Source organism: Giraffa tippelskirchi, chromosome 9, assembly GCF_054371585.1.
Source record: "Giraffa tippelskirchi isolate mGirTip1 chromosome 9, T2T-mGirTip1v1.2.pri, whole genome shotgun sequence".
In the NCBI taxonomy this organism is placed as follows: domain Eukaryota; kingdom Metazoa; phylum Chordata; class Mammalia; order Artiodactyla; family Giraffidae; genus Giraffa; species Giraffa tippelskirchi.
Window position 1 is genome coordinate 30,407,181 of NC_137283.1, and position 19,459 is coordinate 30,426,639.

Genomic DNA, 19,459 nt, shown 5'->3' on the forward strand with positions numbered 1-19,459 from the left:
CATCTCAATATTCTGACCAATAATGATGACTATAATGAAACCATAAATTACCACAGTGGTCAATGTGGCTAAGCAATATTTTTCTATAGTCCAGGTCTTTCATCTGGCATATAGTGGCAATTCAGGGATACACTTTAATTATTCCATATGGATGTTCCCTTTTTAATTTCAAATGCTTAAGATCATGTTTCCTTCCATTAAGCCTGTGAGACTCCTCTGTAGTTTGTCTTTGACCTTCCACTTGGCTCTAACAGCCTGTTACGGGTGATTTTTTGAAATGTTTAGAGGCTGTTCTTGAACTCTGTACAAAACAGAGAGGAAGCAAGGTATGTGGTTATAAGTAGATAAGGTAGGCTGATAAGTAGATAAGGTGGGCTTCCCTGGTGGCACAGTGGTAAAGAATATGCCTGCCAATGCAGGAGACACAAGAGACACAGGTTTGATCCCTGGGTCAGGAAGATCCCCTGGAGGAGGGCATGGCAACCCATCTCAGTATTCTTGCCTGGAGAATCCCATGAACAGAGGAGCCTGGTGGGCTACAGTTCATGGGGTCGCAAAGAGTCAGGCACGACTGAGCACATAGGCACGCAACGTAGGCTGAGGAGTCTAACTGTGTGACTTCAGTGACGATCTCTTTTTGCATCAGTTTCCCCATGGGGAAGATCGGGCTTATCCTACTTACCCCACAGGGCTGCTAGAGAGATATGTAATGTAATAGATATAAAGGATTCAGCTTACCATCTAATACAGCCAATAATTAATGTCTGTGCAGTCACTGTTTGTCCTCCTCGAAGTTGCTTTACATAGGACCACAGTTATACCGGTAATTCCTATATTTGCTGCAGGTACCAGGCTATCATGTCAGTTGAGAAACTAAACGTTGTTACTTTTGCCTCCTAAACTTTTTCAGGTCATTCACTCTAGGAGAGGAACAACCACCAATGATTAAGAAATTAGTGCCATGAAATCCAACTGAGTTCGAATCCTGAGTGTACCACTTGCTTCATCCAATTCCAATGAGCTATTTGACCCCTTCGCCGCAGTTACCACATCTGTGAAATGGGGACACTAATAATGACTGCCTGATGCTGGACATGCCAACCATGACTGTGAGTCTTAACAGTTCTCTAGGAGACACAGACTAGCTGGAAGGCAGGCGGTACATCCATAAGAGCCTAAGTGTTTTCTAAACAGAACACAAAGAGGGGAGTCAAGAAAGATGCCAAATAGGAATTCAGCACAGAAATAGGAATGCTTCTCAAATCCTTTTTGTTTTTTCATCACCATCTCCTTAAGCAGCCATTTTAGGCCTTCTTGTTCCCCCTAATTACCTCTCCCCTAATCCCCAACCAAGGAAATTGTAACAGGTACATACACTGGATATCTGCTTATGTACTATCCCCTTTTAGAGCAGCAGTCCCCAACCTTTTTGGCACCAGGGATCAGTTTTGTGAAAGATAATTTTTCCATGAATGGGAAGGGGAAGGTTTCAGGATGATTCATGCACATTACATTTATTGTGCACTTTATTTTCATTATTATTATGCCAACTCCACCTCAGATCATCAGTCATTAGATCCCAGAAGTTGGGGACTCCTCCTTTAGAGGATCACAAACCATTATAACATCTTGTATTTTTTGCCTTCCAAGAGCCAATTTTTGCTCCCCTGGGAAACAATATCAGCCCAGTTAAGAATGCATGTGCTACATGTCGCATCATATTAAAAAGAAATTCCCATTCAAAGGTAGATTTAGGGAAAAAAAAAAAAATCCCACTCCAATTTTCAGTTCTCACTCCAAGGCCCTGGACCTTAGCACTGTCCTTAAGTGCTACCTGGACCTCCAGTTTTAGGATTATGAGAACTGTGTAAATTAGAAGAGATTGTGCCTATCAGTATGGCTTCTTTTATCAGCAGAAAAAGAGGGGCTGAGCAGCTGCCCTTCATGTAAACCCACAAGGTGACTTCGGTGATGGCAAAGTAGCCCACTGAGAAGATAAATCCCTGACCCTAGACAGAAGGTGACCCTCCTCCCAAACCTGCATGGCTTAGGTGCCCACTGAGCACAGCTGACCCGACCCACACCTGAGGAGATCACACCACCCAGATCCTATGATACCCCTCAGCCACATAAAAATGGCTGTGTGCTCATAGTGGAAAAAATCACTTCCATCTTTTGTGCCAACATTACCAAATGAGGGGCTTTTCAGGTGGTGCTAGTGGTGAAGAATCTACCTGCCAATGCAGAAGACATAAGAGACATGGGTTCAATCCCTAGGTTGGGAAGATTCCCTGGAGGAGGGCATGGCAACCCACTCCAGTATTCTTCCCTGGAGAATCCCATTGACAGAGCAGCTTGGTGGGCCACAGTCCATAGGGTCACAAAGAGTTGGACACGACTGAAGCAACTTTGCATGTACACATGCATGTACATTACCAAATGAATACAGAATTACAGCTGATATTTCAGTGTTTCCAGAAAAGTGGAAGTAATTCATAGGCTTAGCTATATCAAGGCTGACTATTTTGTTTTACATAGTTGCTCCCCACAGGGCTGCTCTTTCAAATGGGCCAGGACTAAAAATCTAAGCAAAGATGATTTTCTTTCAGCCAGGATTCACTGCTCATTCCCAGTTACTAAAAAGCAGCGGAGGCAGAAGAGATGTCTGAGGTTAGTCAATGCACATTTACTGAGACGGGTGCCCTACTTAGCCTGGGTTAAGTTAGATTTAGAGTTCCCCAATGTAAGGCAACTTTCTGGAGAACTTTCTTGTGCCAGCCTGTAGATTACTAACTCCTTACCCACGGTGGTATGGTATGCATCGCATGTGCACGGGAAGCAAATGGGTCGCCAGTCACTGCCAAGGCAAACTGGAGCACACGTATCATCAGAATGATCCAAGTGTTTCCAGGACACAGGGTAAGAAGTCCCTATTCTGCCTAAGGAACGGGAAGTTTAAAGCAATATTCTCAAAGGCACAGACAAGATATTTCTCTTTCTCTTTCAGAAAGAAAAGAAACTATTTGTCTCACTTCACTTGAAAAGGTGAACAAGTAAAGACAGGGTTTACATCTACCTGATCAAAACTGCCTAGTACATTTCTTCAGACCTCACTCCCACAAAAGGGAACTGTTAGGTTGGGAAGCAGCAGAAGTGTTAACAGCTAGTGTCCTGCTGGATCTCCCTCTACACTGTTTAGATCAGCTCTCAGTTAACAAGTACTGTCTATAATTTTTGTTTTATTTTATTGGAGTATAGATGATTTACAATGTTGTATTAGTCTCCGGTGCACAGCAAAGTGAATCACTTATACATATAACATATATCCCACTCCAGTCTTCTTGCCTGGAAAATTCCATGGATGAAGGAGCTTGGTGGGCTACAGTCCATAGGGTTGCAAAGAGTCGGACATGACTGAGCACACACACACATACATGTATCCACTCTTTTTTAGATTCTTTTTCCATACAGGTCATTATAGAACACTGAGTAGAGTTCCAACAAAAATGAGTTTTAAAGGGAAAGAAAATTACCTTATGTGTGACACTGAACACAAAGTGTTAACGATCCAGGGATTCAAAGGCTCTGTAGGGAAAGGAGGTCTGTAGGAGGATGAAAAGATGTTTGTGGAACCTGGAAACTGAATCCTTGGTCCCCGAGAGAAGATGTGGCCTTGTAGACACAGTGTTTGATCCAAAAACAAAAGGACACCAAAGTTCATAAACAGTCCTGAAACTGAAGCTCACAGAATGTTCACGTAAGTCACACTGACTGGTAACAAAAATATATGCTGGCCCACGGACTATGGGATTAGAAGAATTCTCAGGTTTCCTTTCTTATGTGGTCAGCACCTCTAGCAAGATTCCCTAACTAAGGGGATAAAGGCAAGCCGAACTGAGACACACTGCATCTCTTCCCACTTCTTTTGGTCAACGTGATGCAAATAAGGTTCTATGTTCCTGCCTAAATAAATCCGGAAGAAAATCAAACGCATAATGGGGCCTGGGAGCCATTCCTTCTTCTAATATAACCTACCAACTCACTCATAACCCCATACACCTTCTTCAAGTTTCTGTATTATACCTAAAGAATAAGCCATACCTTGACAATTCAACACCAGGTAGATTTCATAAATTACAGAGAAAGGCCAGCAATTCAGCCAGCCACCCTTTCCTCCATTAGTGAAATTTCATGGAATATAGGTTGTCGGACAGGGTAACAATAAAGCAGAACACCCATCTATCCCGGGTTGCTAGAATCACTATCTAAATGAGATGCCATACCGTAAGTCAACCACCAAAAAAACACCAATGTGAATTCAGTTCACAAGACAGAGGACCCTGGCAAAAATGTGTTTTAATATCTAATGAACAGCAAGCATCACTTCTCATTCTGCAGTAATCTAATTCCTTGGGTTATCGGAGATGATTTGGAAAGAAAGAAAAAAATCTAAAAACAAATTTTTAAAAGAAGATGTCCTAAAGTTACCAAAAGTATCTATTTTTTTTCTTTCAAATTCATATAATCTTTCTCCTTAGGAGAACAGAAAAATTCAATATACAATTTATTCCCGAGAGAATACCTTGGCTTTAAATTTTTTTAAGTCCAAGGAGAAAAAAAAAAGGAAGGGAGGCAGAGAGGGAAATCCTTGAAAATTACCTATACATTTCTAAATAGATAAATGTTTTCAAACTATAAACTCTTGTTTTCAACTATACACTGTCAGAGTCCATGCAGGGGGAGCAATTCTGATGAACCTGCCAGTTCAAGATCAGAGCAATGAGGTATTTTCATAATCAGTCAGAGCTAGAGAGAGGAGACAGGGAAAATGCATGTTTGATGGATGTGCGAATGAAGACGCAGTGGTTGGTATGTGATGCTTCTTCAGCCATGAGACTGTGTCCACAAGGCCTATCTCTAGTTCCCCTGTTTGTGTCTAAAAGGAGCAAGGTCAGATTTCAGATCTCAGGCTTGCTTGTCAATAAAACTACCTGTGGCAGAAACTGCTTCCATTAATGGTTCTTAATGATATACTTTGTTAATTCACAGTGAGAAATACAGAGTGCGTATTTTCACTATTGCAAAATATATATTATGCACTCCAGATACTGGTTAATTTATGACAAAGAAGCATCCTTAAATTACAATATCCAATTGAATAGGGCTGTTCTTCAGAAACCTAAAGGATATACCCAATATGTGAATACATACAACAATAAAATTAACCATTCCATGTCACCTAAAATAAAAACCAATAATGGAAATAAAATCATAAATTAATTAAATCAATGTAGAAACCAGAGGCTAATCCTGCAAAGTTTCATGAATTTACACACTGAATGACAACCATATGAGAAATAAGTAATGCAAATTTCCAATCCCTATGACTTCCAAACACTAGTCCCAAATTTACTAGAAGCGGTCAACAATTTAAAACATGCTTTATAAACCTTCATATTTTAAGCATAATTCTGCAAAAGAAAGGGGATTAACCAGAAAATACTAACTGAGCTTTTCAAAATCATTCAATGTACCAACAGCAGAAATGTTTGCAACATGAGTTTGTGTGTGTGATTTTTCTATCAAGCTCTTGTAAACCAGTGAGAGACGGGAGAGATTTACCCAGGATTCTCTGGCACACGCTAGATGTCTGACTGCACACATCTACCTCCACTGAGAAGCCAGTATGTCCTGTTCTAGCAACTTAAATCTTTAAAAATTAAATGATTAATTTACTGAGACTATACTATTAGGGAAAAAAAATCTATTCAATATCATCTGTATCATGCATAAATTAGTACACTCAGTGTTACTCCTTGAAAACGTATATTCATAGAATTGTGGGTCAAGATTAAGCAAATTAACTGCTTTTCTATTAACCATTTACTTCATAATATATGCTTATGATTTAAAAACTATAAAAGAGAAAAGAAAAAAATGACTATCTTTCTCTCACTTACCTTTCTGTTATAAATGATTCATAGTATTTCCATCCACAAAACTTTTAAAAATATGCAAACTATTTTTATAAAGTACTAAGCATTTAAGTATTTGAAGTAATCATGTATATGATAATCTCTTTTAAAATGTAATTTGAATCTCTTAGAATGCCACCTTATATGGAATCATGTTTCTGCTTGGTCCTCCACATAAGGACAATATACACAAAATCTGTCCAAACAGCTACCAAACCTACCCACATTGCTATGCCCTACACCTCTTAACATACTTTGCTACTTTATATAACTGAAGTATAAAAATGCACAAGATAGAGATAAACTAATTCCATATGAAATATACATTTACCATTTGTTCATTTTTATTTAGATTAAGTCTCTTGGTTCTAACAATCTATTTGTGTTTTAACTTTGGACACATTTCTAGCATAACTAAATTGAGCAATAGAGTTAGGGCCAGTGTTACCAGGTCATAGTAACATACAAGGAAAAATGGTTATATTATTAAAAGCAATTAGTATGGATTTTAATTTTAATCATATTACAATTACATATTTTAAATCATAAAAACTTTTAAAAACGATATCCATTTTTAAAATGAAATGGAAATAATGTTTCAACATACTTAAGTAATTTCTCTTTCATCGGATATAATCGTCTTAATAGGAATATAGATTTCAACTAATATACTTTAATATAATAACATTACCTTTGATTTAGACATAAACCACTACTAACACAAATCTGTGTCATCTCTTCTAAAATCTGTTCTTCAGCTTAAAAAATAGACTACTAAAGTAAATAAAACAGACATTTCTCTATAATTTATTATTACTTAATTCATATAACTTTAAATAATCTAAGATATAGCTAAAAAAAAACTATGATTCTTGTGAACAGCAGACAATTTAAATCTTAAATAAACCTTAGGTCTGTAAAAACCCACTGGTTGCCAATTTTCACCCAAGCAGAACAGAAAGTTTAATGTACAATCTACTTCCAAGAGAAAAGCTTGCCTTTACTTGGAAGGTGGGGTACATAAAATATACATTAGGTGTGGCAACATTCAGAACTTCAGTCATATTAGAGCAAAATTTTCTGCTAAACCATTTCAATCTTTTTCATCCTAACAGAATTTTAATATTAGTTTCTCTATGACACAGTTTCAGTACTCCATCACTACATTTCAACAGTCTTTGCAAATAAGAAAACAACTGGCTTAAAATTTGTTTTTAAAGAATCTCTTTCCTTCTTCCTGGTAGAGATCATAGATTGCTTCCCAATTATCACACAGCAACCCATTTGCTTTCATAGTAAACTTTAAATAGTGAAAGATGTCCTTTCTGAGCATAGAAATGATTGCAAAGACCAACAATGAATCACCGGCGGGTAAAGTTCACTTTGTTTAATGAACAGTAACACTCGGGACTCTTCAGGATGGATCAATTAGGTAATGGGATTTTAAAAATTAAGAAGTAAGGAAGACCTCTTACTTTTCTTTTAACTTCACTTGCATCAGTCACATTTAAGAGTCAGAATGTTTAAAGAAGGAGTACCTCCCAATGTGATGTGCAGGACCCATGTGTGAGATGGAATTCTATTCTTATACTTGTTACAATTTTCCCTAGTAATTAGGAAGCTATATGTCCCGGATAGAATGATGCTAACAAGCTCCTGCAGTTTCTACTCTAGCAAGAAATCAAAGGGACCCAAAACAGACAACTCACTTCAGTTAAAGGATTATGCAGTCTGGTTATTAAAGCTAAGCTTCTACCATTTTCTATCTGAAGAGGTTTTCTAAAAGAGTCAGATTCTACAGCCAAGATTATTTACTCAAGAAAAAAGAAAACTCAAGAATGGTCAAGGAATGTATTTAGGGGAAAAAAAAAATATATATATATATATATATACAAGTTATTAGAAGAGCTTCATTTCCGATAACTTGTACATTTTGAAACTTTCCCAAAGAAAGATGGAAAGATATCATTATAAAAACCATCTATAAAATTTCTCATGGGACATCAACACTCTTCCCCCTCATTTAGTGAGGGTTACTATTAAATTTACAGTTGGTTGGAATCTTTCTTTGGAAATACAAAGCCATGTAGGAATCAATGGAGCTGACGTTTACAAATATGTTTCAGATGGGTCAATATAACCAAATAAACATGATGAGATAAATAAAACATCTAGAAAATGGAAAATGTTGAAGAAGAAGAAGGCTTGGCCCAACCAACAAGAGTGACACTCACGTACCTTAAGGACTTCCATCGGCACCTGGGTGGCAGAGGGGAGGGTGGTGGGCACGCTGACGTTTATGGCTGGAGTCTGACTCACAGGCACTCTCTGTTGCATGAACTGGGCCGCCTGCAGCTTCTGCTGCTGCTCCCTGCGTTCCTGCTCCTGCATCTGCTCACGCATGAGTTGCTGGCGTAGCAAGATGCGTGATGTCATACTGGAGGAGCTTATCGGAGGCTTGGAGGCCCCAGGATGCTCCTCGGAACTGCTGCGGGGAAACAGAAAAACACATATTGAGTTCCTAATGAGACCTTTCATTTGCATTTTGGGGTATCCTAAATTGCACCAAACTATGAAATGAGCCTGTACAAAATATAATCAGATCGCAGAGTAGTATTCCACCTAATTGAAAATCAAGAGCTGACAGGATTTAAGTCATCAGTAGTTGAATTAAAATAAGTCGGCTTGATTGCATCTAGGCATTTTTATCAAACAGCTTATTTTTTTTTTGACATTTTATATCGCCTACTACTCATCACCACCAAATATAGTGCTGCCATATGAAGCGCCAAGAAGCAAGGCATCTTAATGGTACCCGGAGTTTCACATTTAAAAATAATTTGCCTGATTTCCTTTTATAGTCGAATCTAGCCAAATAACTACTCCTGTACACTATCTAAATTCCTTGAAGATATCTAAACTGTTTACTAACACATAATAGTTCAAAGAAAAGGTGAACTCTCTCATGGGGAAATTTTTCTACGATACAAGAAGTGAAAATCATTAAAGAAGCCTTTGGACCAGAACCTTAACACTGAACTCAACCTCAGTCTTCGAGAAAGGGGGCAGAAGACAAGTTAGTTTGACAACTCCATTCTTCTTTGCCTGGTTTTCTTTGTACAGTCTTTTCTTCTGATTCTTCTTGGCAAGTCCTACCCAACACGTATTCTATGAGTTCCCCATGAGGCCTGCCTCTAATGGTGCTGGTGTGTATTCTACCCAAAATCATTTAAAAAGCTTAAATACTTGTCACAAGTCAAGAAGAAAGGACTTCTTGATTTTCCTAAATATAGATTTCTATTGTTTATCTTGCTAGCTCTATGACATCAACAAGTAAATAAATCTCTCTCTGCCTTAGTTACCATGTCTGAAAAAGAGGAACAACAATATTTTAACTTACTTACCCATTTATCAAAATGGAAGATGCTTTTTAAATGTCTTTTGCATCATTTATACTCGAAAGCCCTATCTCTTAGGAATTTCGTGAGGATTAAACAAAATAATGAATGAAATAATGCACACAAATCCCTTAATACAATGAGTGCTATGCAGTACTGCCTCAATAAATGTTTGTTGTTGCAATTACTATTATCTAGAAATTTTCATTGCTTCTAGTAATATCATTTTCTTAAAAAAAAATACTTTCGGGCAAATAATATAAAACCTTAATTAGCACCTGGAAACAGAAAAAAGAGTAATATTTAGGAAATATTTATATTCACATCAAAGTTATTCTCCCAGAGAAGTATCTGTACCTTTAAGCTTCTTTCCTTGAATATAAATCCCAATATCATCCTTATCTTCTAACAAAGGCAAAATAAAGCCTTTAAATTATTGACCAGCTTTATAAACTCCTTAAAGATAAAAATCTTCAAATTCTTCAGGTTAAAAAAAAAATACTAAAGAATAAAGAAATGTTTGCAATTCACTATCACAGAGTTCCAGAAAACTATATAATAAAAATTATACTAGCATTTAACACATTACTCAGCACAGAAACCTGGTTCAATAGACTATGATAAGTTCATATAAAATAATGCTATTAATATATAGCCATAAAAAATGGTATATTTATGCTTGTGAATTAAAACTATACAATATATTAAACTTAGGAAATCCTGCTATTAGAAAGGTATGATTAAACTTTAAAAAATGTTCACTACAAGAAAAAGTACAAAGATAATGCTACCCTGAGCCATTGCTGTAATATAATACCACAATCCTCTAAGAAAACGACAATAGTATCAAGATTCAGAAATTCCACTGATGAATAATTTTCCTAGGAAAATAATTCAAAACGTGGAAAACCTGACATTACAAAGCTGTTGACAAGTTGCACAGTATTCTGTCCCTTAACATGGGCATGATTATGTAAATTATGAGGGGAGATGTGGGTTAAAGAATACAAACTTTTAGTTACAAGATGAGTAAGTTCTGAGGATCTAAAGCACAGCATGGTAACTATAATTAATAATACTGCATCGTACACTTGAAATTTCTGAGAGAGCAGATCTTAAGTGTTCTCATCACACACAAAAATATGTAAGTAGCCATGTGAGGTGATTAATGTGTTTCACAATGTATGCATGTAAAAAATCATCACATTGTACACCTTAAATAACTTTGTTAATTATACCTCAACAAAGTTGAGGAAATAAATAAAACCATTCAAAAGATTTAAGCATAAAACAGGTTAAAAAAAATAATAAATTATGGACTTCCCTGGTGGTCCAGTGGTTAAGATTCTGCATTCCCAATGCAGGGTACACGAGTTTGATCCCTGGATGGGGAACCAAGATCTCCCATGCCACATAGTGCAGCCAAACAACAACAAAAAAAGTAAATTATGATACATATAGATTTGATAATATACTTTTTTTAAAAAACATTGCTCAGCACACAGCAAAGTGCAAAATCCATGTCCTAAGACAAATTAAAAAGTAGAATCAAAAGTGGATGTCCATTATAATCTAGAATAAGTAGTATGTATGTATGTACACAGATACACACATGACTAGCAAAAGGATGAGAGTTGCCAAAGTGGGAGTGGGATTATAGGTAAATTTCTTACTCTTTACCTTCCCCCCCTATAAACCATAATGTCACCATATTTTTTTTCAGTGGCAGGATATATGCCACTAATTTGAAAACATGAGGAACATGAATTAACTTACAAGCATGAAGTGACTTGAGTGATCAAAGTCACCGTTTGGCTGGAAGAGACTAGATCCATCCTAGACAGCATTTTGACAAGAGGATAGGGAAGTGCTGACTTGTATCCAGCACACTGATTCTTTTGGAAGTCTTCAGCATCCCAGAAGACTTAGACCCTCTTTCCTTTATAGTTTCCTACAGATATACAAAGACTGAACAATCCTAATACCCAGTTTATTACTTCTATATCATGCATTTTTCTACACCATAAAAATACTCCATCATTTCTCAAAAATACTCCATTCACTTGCTCAGGTTCTGCTAAAAGAGCACCAAAAGAAAATGCATTTTTTCCACTTTTGAGTATGTGTTCAGAGCTCAAGTGTACTTTCCTAAACCCAGAAAAGAAGGCTATTTAAAAATAAATAAATAAATAGATGGTCTTGCTATTCAAAGCCTGTCAGGTTAAAACATTCCCAGAGAGACTGATCCTTTTGATAAAAACAGGAGCAAACCTTTGTGCCTTGGCAAATGCAGCTGTGGAAAAATCGCACTAATTAGCTGCTCAAGACAAGCCATTGGCTGTGATACTGAGGGAAAAAAATCCTTTCAATTAACAGTAAAGCATTCTTGAAACATCTTAAGTTAAAATTACTAGTCATCAACCTCTAAGGCTACAGACTTTAAAGTCAACAACAGTGTAATTTAAAACATTTACTGAAATATCCTATTAGGAAAAAAATTACATATTTATATGGTAGACCCATATAAATAAGTTAAAACCCCACACAAAAAAAAATCTAGCAAGGCTCAGCTAATTGATACTTGAATAAGTCTTCTCAAAAAAAAAAGGAAAAATAGTCACTTCACTACACACATACCCTACTGGATATTTCCATGTTAAAGATGACTCTCAGATTCTCAGCTTTCCTCGATCTTTTAAACATCACTTCCTCTTAGAAATAATTGAATCTGCAATTATCACCCTATCGACAAAAACAAAGACACCTACACATGAAAATGTTAGCAGGTCACATGAGCAAGTTTTAAACTCAAAGTCAAGTTTTATGTGAGAACATTACAGGTGGCCAAGAGCTTATTTTTAAAATGAGGACCTGATGCTTTAACTACTAACAATAAGAAGAGTTGTCTTTATGTATTTAGTTTTAAAAGCTGAACAAACTCATCCAGGGCCCATGAACCTCAATGTGCATTAGGTAATCCTAATTTCATCAGTCTGATTCCTTTTAATCAGATTATGTAAAGGTCATTTATTCAACAAACAGCTATTGAGGGTTTCCCCTGTGCCAGGTGCTGGGAATACGGGGTTTCTAATCTCAATGAGTTTAAAAGGCACGGTCGTGTAATTTTTTTTAAGATGCCTTAAAATTAAGTCAATTATCTAGATTATTGGACTCTTATCTAGTTCCAGGTGGGAAGGTATACATCTCACCACAAGAAGTCATCCTTTGAAAGCCAACTGTAGGGGAGGCAAATGCCTTAGCTGGCACTTACTCACATCACTAAGGCCAGCCAACTTCCCTGAAAACTGGGAATTGCTCAGTGGTGACTCAAGGAGTACAGCCATCAATTGGACACAACTTCTAGTTCAGTCACTGCTGAGCAATCTGATCTTTAACGAGCTACTCAACCTCTCTGAACCTCTCCAAAACCCACCTCCTAAACGTACAACAATGACTGAGTGAGCGAATGCCAGCTAAGTTACAGTGATAACACACCAGCTAGAACATGGGCACTTAGATAAGTAGCCATAAACGTGACCTGAGTTCCTAACTTGATGGCTGAATTTACATTTTTAACTGTTAAAGCCTGACCCTTCTGTGTGATGGTAGAGACACATGGACATGTGCTCTGTGAATCACTGGTATATTCCTAAATTCAAAGAGTTAATTCCTCTGCCTTCATCAGCGACTTAAATATATCAGAAATCTCATGAAATCCAGTATCTCTCCATCTAAACAACACTTGCCTGACCAATCCTCACCTTTCACGGTGATGCCAATACCCTTTCACCAGACCTGAGGAATCAGTCTTTGGTCTCCATACCACAATCATCCAAGACATGAATCTGGTTGTCAGTTGCAACTTAGCTTCAAAGAGCTGATACACTTTCCCCTGCCTTTCCTCTCGTCAATTCCTCAGGCAGAATACAGTCCTGGACTTCACTAACCTGTGACCATGGCCAAGTCAGGCAATCTTTTTGAGCTTTGGTTTTCTTTATTTATAGATTGTTTAATACATTTGCCTCTTGGCATCATAAGGAGGATTAAAATTTGTAATAGAGGTAAAAAGCTTAGCACAATAACCAAAACACAGTTCGGATAAACTGGAACCGAGTTAAAAAAAGTAGTCATCAGAAAACATGAAACCATGAACAAGCTGCTTCTTTTTTATGCAAGAAAGTGAATTTTTATAAGCCTGTATGCAAGCTTGGACCACAGCGTATCTGCTTTTTAAGGTTTAGGCAATCCCTTTTTGATTCAGAGAATTTGACAAAGTTTGAAGGGGTGGAGAGAATCCACCCTGCAGTTCTCTCACAAGATATAAAGTAAAACCCCTAGTATTTTTCTCCAGGAAAAAGGAATCTTCATTATAATTATTCAGTTGATAGAGCTCAAAGCCTAGCATCTGCCTGCACTGGACACAATGTAATTACGTCCAAGAAAGCACAGTGGCTGATGTTCACATAGACAGTGAAGACACAGGAAGGCATGATAACTAACCTCATGCACAGGTAAGAAAACTATGCCAGAGATAAGTTAAGCTACTAGGGTTTCCAAATGCAGAAGGCTGACTGCCACAGGATCAGCTGAGGACCCCGCCTAAAGTCAAAATGCCCAGGCTCCATCCCAAGAAATTCTGACTTCAGGTTAGGTAAAGCCCAGGAATCAGTATGTCTACAAAAACCATGCCGCTGATTCTAATGCCAGGTTTGGAAACTAGGACACCCAAGATCGTCCATTTGTTTGGTAGGAGTGCCGGAACATGAACCCACATCTTTGATTCTTAGACCAGAACACTTTCTTCCACGTCTGAGGAAATGCACATTCCATTCCCGGCCTCTGATAACTCCGACAAGAGCTCTGAAGAGTCCTTCTGATGCGGAACCCAACATGTTGAATGGAATGAAATGGGAAGGACCACCCACTCCTGCCAAATCGGCTATAAAACCAATGAGACAAAAAATCTGTCCAGATACTGCCAATGGATCATTATGGTTACAACCTAACTATTCTATCGTAAGGAAAACTACATAAAAACCTGCAAGCCGAATCTACAAAACTGCTGTTCTGTCAGCAAAAAGAGATTTTTAAGAGGCTTTAGAAAGTAATTCCAAGCGCATAAATTACCAAAATAAGAGTCAGTAAACAGATAAATCTTTTTAAATGGCAGTCTGGATATCTAACAGTGTAATATTTATTTATTTTATTTATTTGGCTGTACTGGCTCTTTAGTTGCGGCATGTGGGAGCTACTTCTCTGACCAGGGATCAAACCTGGGCCCCTGCACCGGAAGTACAGAGTCCTAGCCACTAGACCAACCAGGAAAGTCCTAGTATTTAATGTTTTTGAAGGATCAGTTATTTCCATTATCTTAACCTTTCCATTCTTTCCAAAGTCATTGCTCTGTAAGTGTAAAGACGACTTTTTCATCATCTATGGTAGAAGCAAGTACCAATAAGAAAATATGTTGCTACTTGTCTATATGATATATATACACATAAATATAAGAAATATATGGTGTATCTGATATATGATATGTATGATAAACATATATCTCACTTAAAATAACTGATCGTATAACTCATGTAAATGTGAAAGTGCCAGATTTCACACTTTGGCTTCAAAAGTGGAAATCTTGTGGACTTCAGCCATCACCAGCCTTGGTTGCAGCGGTCAAGAAAAAAAAATAGAAAACATGCCAAACGTCCAGCTTTTCCTGGTAACACTATCAGCTCAGACAATAAATGCTACAGGTTTCTGGCACAGAGGAAATAAAAGGGCTTGTGAAGTGCAGTTTGTCTTTCTTCTCTTCTTTCCTTCAACAAATATCTGAAGGTCTTCCAAGGGCCCTGTTCTGCTAGACATGAGGCCAGCTTGGTGTCCAGAGTGGACCGCACGCCCGTCCTCTGGAGTTCTTTACTCTTTGTTGTGCATAAGGAGGAAAGTGTTCTAAAAAAGCAAGACTCACCAAGTTAAAAATATGCAAGTTAAAAATCCAAAATCCTCAATTTCAACACCTGGAATCTAATTAGTTTGAAAAAATCGTAGTCTCTCTGTATCTATGCAGGATTAATATTCTTTAAGCTGGACCTTCGACAGGCACCAGTAAGAGTAACTTCAATAACTGATGAGATCAAAAAGAAGCATAATAAGATACATCAGTATTTTTCAAAGAAACATAATAAGACACCTAATATTTCAATATTCTTCAAAAGAGGGTACAAAAAAAGATTCCCTGGAGTACAGGAGGAAAAGATTGAAATTTATATAAAATTTACCCATCACTTTTATTTTCTATTTTTATACATATTGTATATTATAATATTGGGCTTCCTTGGTGGCCCAGACGATAAAGAATCTGCCCAGGTTCGATCCCTGGTCAGAAGATCCCCTGGAGAAGGGAAAGGCTACTCACTCCAGTATTCTTGCCTGGAGAATCCCATGGACAGAGGAGCCTGGAGGGCTATAGTCCATGGGGTTGCAAAGAGTCAGACACAACTAAGCAACGAACACACACATATTATAACATAGCATCAGTACAGTGACACATGTATGAAATTTATAAGTAAAATAAAACATGTTGAGAGAGCCAGCTTGAAAAACCTTACTTTAGGAGATGTGACCCAAAATGTTTGAGACCTCTATAATATTAGCCCAGTGTTCTTCCAGGCAATATTCACCATCAGATTTTTTAAAAGTTGATTATATGCACCCCTCCCAAATAGATTTTCTTACTTCTATACACTCCAACCAAGGAGTATCTGTTACCGAAAGCTATTTTCAAACAAGGATATGAGGGTGCCATTTCCTCCTTTTAAGGCCATGACTGTCCTCGGTTTCCCACAGACGCCATCATGGCTTTCCACACTCTTCACTCTCAATTCCTTTCTAAGAAATTATTTCTGGCAGCCTACTATCAAAAGGTCATAATGCAGATAAAGTAGACGGCCCCACACTCAAGCTTCCTATCTTTCCTATCAAGCTGCATTTCACTAGATCACATTTTAGAATTCCTGTTTACACTGTCCAGCTGTGGAACTTCATTCACATCTAGATGCCATATTTTAAAAGACTCTGAAAAATCCACTCCTTACAAGGTATAAGTAATTGATACAGCATAACAATATATCCCACTTAGGGCAATTTACAAGGAACAAACTTTTATCCAAAACTATAGTTGGTAAAGAATCTGCCTACAATGCAGGAGACCCACGTTCTATCCCTAGGTCGGGAAGATTCCCTGGGGAAGGAAATCCAACTCACTCCAGTACTCTTGCCCGGAAAATTACATGGACAGAGAGGAGCCTGGAGGGCTATGGTCCATGGAGCCACAAGAGTCAGACACAACTTAGTGACTAAACCACCACACTATCATGACAATCTAATGAGAGAATTCAGACATGAGTGTGAAGTAACTGGAAGGATCTTTTTAAAGACTGAAAAGCCTCCACTTGAACAATCCCCCCAGTCACAGGTATGCTCTGTCCATGTGTCAAGATAGCATCACAACAGGTGAAAGAAGATGCAAAAGCCTTAGACTGCCATCACTTAGCAATTACTACATGTCTAGGACATATCAACCAAGACGCAACGTTTGCAAAACTGTGTGGAAATCAAGACAAAAGTACCAATTATGCTCTCAGGAGCAGTGAATATATGCACTTGTCATGGTCTAAAAGCCAGCCTTACAAATAGTGGGAATGATTTATGGTGGTCACATGTTACTTACGCCTGCTCACCATACTGTCTCGTTTCTTTGACAAAGTACCCTAATTCCACCCTGAAAAACCAGCCCCCTCACTTTCCATTCATGAGGCAGATTATGGTAGTGCTACTAACTCCAGACCTAGAAACACAATGTGGGTTTGATAAATCAACATACCCATCGAATGGGCTTGTACTCTAAAATGATCCAATAAGAGGCAGCCCAATGCCTTTGACTAGAACTACTGGTGTAAAAGACCTCTATTTATACTAAGGTTTGAAAAGATGGTAGGATATAAATCTGGAACTTCCTGGACTTACGTGGAAAGAAAGGCAAACCAGAGGAAACAGTGATGAGAACTGAAAGAAGGAACAGAGGCCTAGAAAGAAAGAAGAATGTAGAAGAAGCCAGCATGTGGATGACACAGAGCATCTGGATCAAACCATCCCTGAAGCCTTATAACCCTGGACACTGGATACATTGATTTACAAGGGACTCTCAATCTCCATTTCTGTTTAATCCAGTTGGCTATGCACTGTTAAACCATTGTACATTTTTGTGGCATTTTAGAAAATATCAGTTACTTGTTAAAAAAAAAAAAAAAATCAATGTTTTGGCCTAAGAGCTACAACTCAAACAATCTAGCTTTGCATTCTATCTTGCCCCTGTTTTGGCTGGTACACTGTCACTCACATTTCCCACCTTTTTCAGGGAGCAGATTGGCTTCATGCCTAAGTTTTGCTAGTGAGACTTCAGCAGAAAGATCATGTGGTTTGTTCAAAACTTCTTCCTAAAGAGATACTCATTTTGCCATCATGTCTCCTGGAATTTAGTTGTAATGGCTGCAGGTCTAGCAACCACTTTGGACCATGAAGATGAGACAGAGACTTAAGGATAGAACTGGAACGTCCCTAGCCCCTCATGACCAGATAAAGCCAGCTCTATGAGGGCAGAGATTTATATGCTTTATTCACCAGCACCTAAATTCCCCAGTACCTAAAAGAATATTTAGCATATAGTGAGATAAAATAAATATCTATCCAAAGAGTAAATTTGGTATCTCTATCCTAACAAATAACCCACCTCCTAAAATCAGGTAACATTAGACCCTTAATTTGGGAAGATCTTTAGTAAAACCACTGCTTGAGCCATCCAGTGACAGAGAACAATCTTTTCCCAAAAATCTCAGTTCTAGAGACCAATTGTATTAGCTTAATTATAAGACAAACTTTTCCTCCGTATTTTAAGGCTTCTCAAGTCAGAATAGATCATATATATTTAGTAGAGCTTTCTTCTCCCCTAAACAGTCATCTTATAATCAATAGTAAATCAGATACAAGGAAATCCATTTGATAGACAAATACTATGACACCGGATTAGTCATGGCCACTCAAAAGCACAAAGGAGTTATAGCTTGGATAATTCAGAAATCTGAGCATTGGAGAAATACAATTAAAAGGCCACAGGAAGAAACATCAATTCAGTCAGTATCTGAAATGAAAATCCATAGAATGGAACAGAGAAAAGCAGAAGCCACGTACCCAGAATACCTCTGTTGAAATTCCAGCTCTATCGTTTCTCAGTGATAAGACATGGCCAGGATCTTTCACCTGCCCAAACCTGAATTTTGTCATCTACAAAATGGAGGTAGGAGAAAAGCACTTTTGTCAAAGAGCAAGTATGAGAACTGAATATGCTAATTCAAGTAAGATTCTTAGAACAGTGGTCAGCACACCCTGCAGACAGTAAGTAAATGTTAGGCAATGGATTCTTCTGTGCTGGGCTTCAATTCCCGAATTGATAACTCTCTGAGCTTTCTAAAAACTTGAAACTATTAAAAACTGATAAGTTATTTTCTAGGAACCCAAATTCTTACAACGTTGCATTTTGGTATAATATTTCTTTGCTTTCCTAGAGGAAAATACAAAAGAAACAATTAATTCACAGTGTGTACCCTCCCCAAAAGAAGAGGCAAGAAGAAGTTAATGAGCAACAGCTCAGTGAACAAGTTTTGTCAAAGGTATAAGCTAAGAATTTCATTCTGAGAGTTTATAAGGGAAGCATGGTCCTATGGCCAATATTTTAGTCAACCAAAAGAAAAAAAAATCAATTAAGCAAAAGTAGTTGAAAGTAAGCATTATTTTGGATATAAATTCAAGGATGACATCACTACTATCCTAAAGCTAAATGGCATGTTTTATCCATTTCTAACATCCATTAATTTGCTTAAAAATAATATTTCAAAAATTACTAAGTTATGGAGGACATTCTTGTGTAATATGAACCACAGAGAACTAACTAGTATCTGATTTATAAAGGATATAATTGTAACATTTCTAACCTGATGACATTTTAAATACATAATTATGTATATACTCTGT

General features: G+C 37.5%; 1 protein-coding gene across 14 annotated transcripts in view; it reads right to left on the reverse strand.

Annotated features, from left to right (window-relative positions):
- MITF (melanocyte inducing transcription factor) overlaps window positions 1-19,459 on the reverse strand; it is a 222,101-nt gene that overhangs the window by 78,418 nt on the left and 124,224 nt on the right. For 10 of the 14 annotated variants that reach the window (XM_081528415.1, XM_081528411.1, XM_081528407.1 and 7 more), the window contains one exon: window positions 8,214-8,463. In XM_081528415.1, the coding sequence (XP_081384541.1) occupies window positions 8,214-8,463 (250 nt within the window). The remainder of the gene's footprint in view (window positions 1-8,213; window positions 8,464-19,459) is intronic. The other 4 variants (XM_081528416.1, XM_081528412.1, XM_081528408.1 and 1 more) reach the window with 1 other exon arrangement.